Here is a 6,000-nt window from a genome sequence, read left to right on the forward strand (position 1 = left end):
CAGGGTTTTAAGTTTTTAAGTTTTACTTTTCAATGTTCATTGTTCAATGTTGAGCTTTTGCCTTTCAATAACAATCATTCATAAATTTAAATGAAAAAATCATAATTTCTATGTTCTAACAGCTGCATTGTGCAATGAACAATTTGAAAGATCAATGAACACAAAAATGTTTTGAAAGAATGGCAAATGCCTACCTTCAATCTTGCTGTCCTCTTCCTCTTGCAAGAATGAAGAAGCTTCCAACTTCCAAGCTTGCTGATGCAATTTCTCCAGTCTAGTTGTTGCAAACTATGCAGCTGGAGTTTCAAGTTTGTGTGGTTACAAATGAGACTAACTGTCTCTTTTATAAGTTTTAGGTGTCCTTGGGGGTTGTAGTTGAGTTAGGGTTAGGGTAGAATCACTTTTTTCTTTTTTTCTGAAAACCTTCTTTCAATGCTACCGCTGTGGGAAACCTATCGGCGTCCCCTGTCCTGTCGTGGGACGTTTGGGCGTTTTGGGGACTTCCTAGTGTCCCCTCAAGGCATCTCATTCAGGGAAATATGAAGGAAACGTTTGCAGCTGAAGGAAACGTCTCAAAAATGACATGTTTTTCCAGGGGAACACGTCTCCGTGGAACACTGTTTATTTCATGTATGGCCTCCTCAATTATGACAAGTCAACAAGTATGACTAGACACCTCTATTCAATATGAAACATCACCCAAAATTGCAGTGTTTCAGTCCTACAATCCTCATGCCACTACCATGAAGTGGTACGACCTATATCAGGCTGTACAACCCCCTTAAACCCTTCAAACCTGCAGAAAATCACTGCTACAAGGGGTGAGCAGGTCTGAAAACCAATATTACATAGCTTCCATGAGGTGTAGTAAACCCTTCCAATGTGTATGGCATGAAATGACTGATTTAGTACATCTAGGAAAGGTTTAAAGTGGTAGAACCAGTTGTAAAAATAATCCTCCAAACTCCATACTCAACAAACACTGCAAATTGATAGAACTCACAAAAATACCTGCAAATTTAAAACACATCAAAAACCTTCATAGTTCATACTGAAAAATCCGAAATTTCGTTTGCATACTGGTGATTCCTGAAGAGAACCACTCTAACTAGCTAGGAATTATTTCTCAAATCTGAATCTAGGAATCAAATGAGGGTTTTCATCAAGTGATTTAGGTAGAATACATAGGTTCAATCAGGCAATATAACAGCATAAGAAATCTTCAGCATATGAGCAAATGAGACCCCAAACCTTCTTTTATAGCATTTTGGAGGGATTTTGCAATTTGCAATTATAATAATTCCTTTTCCCTCAAAAATGACCTTTTAAGAATAAAAACATTTCATGTGCAAAGACACTCTTAACTAGGCATCTAACCTTTAAACTAGTTCATTACATTTCCGACAAGACATTACATTAAATAGTCCTTTTATTATTTCTCAACATTAGACCACATTGGTGAAATAATTAATTAATTTCTAATAACTATGTTGTAGAAAGCATTGAAATTGAATCGGAATCATACTTTGATCACATTGGGATGATATTGAAGATGTAGGATGATGATTTGAGCCAATCGGGTGACTTACTAAAACTAGACATGTTCTTCAAGAAATTTGGAGAACAACCTAGGAGTTTGAAAACACTTCTAAAAGTGTCATAGAGATCCATAATGCCAATTGAGCTCAATGCCACAAATAGAAACCCAAATGTACTAAACCTGCATCCTCCAAGAAGTTTGGATTTCTTTCTAGCACATTTAGAGCTTATGGGAAAACTTGGAAACTGACCAAAATTTCCCAAAACAATATTTCTAAAAATGGGGACAGTCTAGTTCCTTGGAAGTTAATCACCTTTGTCAGTTACATAGTCTTAGTTTCTTCTCCTCAATGTGGAGGGAAAGAATGGATGTACAACCACCAACAGTCCCTTAAGTTATATTATGATCCAGTGATAAACAAAGTGGGTTTTACTGGGATTTGATTTGCATGCACTTGCTTTTCCCATGGAACATGGTCACATGGACCCAAGCCATGTTTTCCTTTTGTCATAGCATGTAAAACCATAATACCTTATGAAAGAGTTACACTGGGGTCGATAATGGCCAGAATCCTATCTTCTAATATATCAAACTGACTGGATTGGAGAAATCTCGGCAATGTTGGGCTGCTAATGCTGTGCTGCATCTCGGACGTTTGTCTAAAACAAAACATTCTTGTCCTAGGTTACTCTAAAATGGGAAACAAGTTTGTCTATAATTTGAAAGCCTCCTTAGTTTGTTAACTCTCTTGATAAAACTGTATTTGAGTTTTGATAACTCTATTTATTCCATTCTGGCTTCTGTATACCATAGATTAGTAACCTCTTAAGCAAATGCATCATTAATTTTTGATCCTAGATTCAACCAATAAAATTTTCACTAGGAGTTTTTTATTCTGTAAGCACCATGCATATTGGAAAGTTTATTGTTTTTAACTAATGGTCATGTTTTTTGGTAAATTTTACTGAAAAGACTGAGTTTGGTTACATTTTGAATTGTGGTTTTTGATTTTATTACCAGCCTCTCTTTCTTTACCCTTTCTACAATTTTCTAGCAAAAATAATGAATTTAAATATTTCTACTCTCAATGTTGGTTCTTCTCTGGATATCATATTTACCCACAAATGTCAAAATTCTGGCACGTTATGCTGGGGGCTTATTTTGCATTGTTTTGGTTTCAATATGCAAAGTGGATATCCGTATTTTGGGTTTTGTTTTCCTTGGCTGAGAGTATTTTGGTGTGATATATTGCAGTGATGGAATGAATGGCTTTTTGAGTCCCTGTGAAGGATATCCTTGTCCACCCAGTTTCCCTTCACCCATTAAGGGCATGCAAGATATTGATTCCAATCAAGCACTGTAAGTGATGTTGGTTAACCTTGAATCTTAAGTTGAAATACAAGTGGCATGCACATGTGCATGTGTTTTTTTCCCCTCCGAGATTAGTAGTTGCAGAATGCATGGATATAATTGGTATTCTTCAATTGACTAGAGAAATGTTAATTGTGGATAGAACATTTGGTTTTTGGGGGGTACCCTGGAAACCAAGTTTTGTTAGTAAAATTGTTTTACTGGGCAACTAATCTGGAAGTTGCTTTGCAGGCATGTATCATACCTTAATCCACCCCCGCATAGACACATTCCAAGTCCACCTGAGGGAGCAATCATACCAACAAAAGTATGTGTAAACCACTCCGATGGTGTACAAATCAAATTGTTTCCTTGCTACTCAAAAGTGTTCCTAGTCCTGTTCTTTGAAGTATTTTAGATATAAAATAGTCTGGTTAACAATTGTATTTATACTCTTCATTTGACAGACTATAACTGAACAAGATATAAAGCAAACACCAATTTTATGGCATGAGGATAATGGCCAAAGGCAACGGTTTCGAGAAAGGTATGCTTCAGACACCTAGTTGTTAATCCTTTGACTGCTATTTACTCTTGGCTGTTATTCACCAGGGCCTATATTTTCAATTTTCCAGGCCACCTGTTCCTGGGGCGATTTCAGGTCCTCATCTAGGAGAGGCAGCTCATCGTCTCTTGATGAATACACTACAGATAAAGAGTAGCAACTCAAGGAATGCACAGCCTGCGCAGCATCTGACACCACAAACTTCACGTAACTCACCTGGTATACTTACGATGCCCTCATCATATCAGGGTACTATGAGATCCAAGCCAAGGCCAGCTGGACCTCCAGGCTATGAGCAGGGGTTTGCTCCTTATGAATCCTGGCCGAAGTCAGTTGGCCCTCCTACCTATCAACATAGCTTTATCATGTCTGGATCACCAAATTCTCATACTGTGACACACAGCAACCTTCAGAATAATGACCAGGATTGCATTGCCACTTCCTCAGCATCATTTCCTGGATACCAGGGAATGCAAGACCAAATGCAGCCTGCTTTTTCTGCCAATGGATGTTACCCTCAAACCATTTCTCCAATCATGACTAATGGGGATATGCACTTTCCTCAAGTCCAAGGTGTCAATCTACAACAATATGGAATATATCAGGGTAGCCCCAGTTATGCAAACTCTCAACAACATTATCAAATTCAAAATATTCAGAGAAATGATCCTCCATTGCCACCGCAAACATGGTTTTCTGGCAGAGGAACTAGTAACACACATCTCTATTCAAGTACTCAAGATGTGGCACCTTTGTATAATGATGGAAGTAGTGTCCATCATGGAAGAGGAAGGGTTGGCCCTCCATGGTCAATGGGTTCTGGTCGCCATTAATCTATAATCAAATGCGAGTGAGGAGAATCTAAATCCATGTTGTACTTTGTGTAGAAATTCTTCCCATAGCACATTCTTTAACCAATGACCTGCTGCAATGTCTAGGCAGCCAAAACATCATTTGTACAATGAAAACGGACTATGTACAGTAACAACTGACTGCCCTCTGTACTCTCGTGGGGAGTTAAATTTGTAGATTCTGATGCTGATCATTTGTATCCATGAAATTCTCAATAGCTTAAGTCTGATTGAATGAGAGACTCATACACTTGTTGTGGACAGAAAATGAGATGAGTCTCTTTGTTTGGAACTTTTCATAGCCTGTAAAAGTTCAGTTCTCATCACATAAATCGGTTTATTTCACAGGTGCGTCTATATACAGAAAATTTAAATCTTAATGCTAATTCATCTTGTACTGTTGTGCTTACCTACGCATGTTGCATTTGCAGGTGTGGGTAGGATGGTTGAGAGAAATTTGTTATGCTTCTTCACTAATGGAATGGTTGGTCATGAAGCATCTGAACTTCATGAAAGCCATTAATTTTTTTAAAGTAATATTGTGAATTACTTTTTTATTGATAAAATTACCAATGTCAAGCAAGGAAAATGTATTCAATCAATTTCTTTGTTTTTAGCCTACAAAAAGCACACATGAAGGGCTTCTTAAGTTGTTTCTGTGCACAAAATCTTCATTTTATGATCAACTTTTTATGAAAGCTATGACAAACCCTGAAAATTTTCTTGAAAACCTTAAAGGTACATGTAGACATTTAAGTCACCAACAGCAGTGAGTCATTTCTGTTTCTGTTTGTCTGGCTACATTTCGTGCTCTTCCATCTTCAACACTTATTTCTTGAGAGTTGACATTAGCTTTCCACAGTCCATGTTGTATTAGAAATATCAAATATAGCTTCTGGAACCGTGTATGATTTTTACATCTTTTTTAGCTTCTGAAATTTGTTATGCTTCTTCACTAATGGAATGGTTGGTCATGAAGCATCTGAAATTCATGAAAGCCATTAAATTTTTTTTGAAATTTTTTAAAGTAATATTGTGAATTACTTTTTTATTGATAAAATTACCAATTGCAAGCAAGGAAAATGTATTCAATCAATTTCTTTGTTTTTAGCCTACAAAAAACACATATGAAGGGCTCGTTAAGTTGTTTCTGTGCAAAAGATCGTCATTTTATGATCAACTTTTTATCAAAGCTATGACAAACCTCGACAATTTTCTTGAAAACCTTAATTGTACATGTAGACATTTTAGTCACTGACAGCAGTGAGTCATTACTGTTTCTGTTTGTCTGGCTACATTTTATCCTCTTCCATCTTCAATACTTATTTCTTAAGAGTTGACATTAGCTTTCCAACTCCATGTTGTATTAGAAATATAGCTTCTGGAATCATGTGTGTATGATTTTTGCATCTTTTTAAGCTTTTTGGAGTTTTGCAAAGCATATATTGGTTTAATGTCTTCTTGGGTATCCACGCATCTGTTACCAACCCTATGATTGAGTGCAATTAACTGCATTTATTTGAGGAAAAAGAAGTCTTAAAACTATTATATTTGTTTCAAAATAAATATCTTATTTTCTCTAAAATAAAACTTTAAAATCTGTAAAATTGACTTTCATTTAAGTAATACAACCACTTTGTCAATTTGCCTTTTTTTAACCAAAATTTTCACAATTAAAATGTTTCGTAAACCTT

The 6,000-nt window shown here is 36.3% G+C and overlaps 1 protein-coding gene across 2 annotated transcripts in view; it reads left to right on the top strand.

The window, feature by feature from the left end:
• The window catches only part of LOC131071687 (5'-3' exoribonuclease 4), a 132,135-nt gene extending 127,484 nt beyond the window's left edge, over positions 1-4,651 (top strand). For both annotated transcript variants that reach the window (XM_058007628.1, XM_058007629.1), the window contains exons 19-22: positions 2,795-2,899; positions 3,143-3,218; positions 3,358-3,437; positions 3,526-4,651. In XM_058007628.1, coding sequence (XP_057863611.1) covers positions 2,795-2,899; positions 3,143-3,218; positions 3,358-3,437; positions 3,526-4,288 — 1,024 coding nt within the window. In that variant the 3' untranslated portion in view covers positions 4,289-4,651. The remainder of the gene's footprint in view (positions 1-2,794; positions 2,900-3,142; positions 3,219-3,357; positions 3,438-3,525) is intronic.
• The last annotated feature ends 1,349 nt before the right edge of the window (positions 4,652-6,000 follow it).

This window comes from Cryptomeria japonica, chromosome 10 (genome assembly GCF_030272615.1).
Source record: "Cryptomeria japonica chromosome 10, Sugi_1.0, whole genome shotgun sequence".
Classification (NCBI taxonomy): domain Eukaryota; kingdom Viridiplantae; phylum Streptophyta; class Pinopsida; order Cupressales; family Cupressaceae; genus Cryptomeria; species Cryptomeria japonica.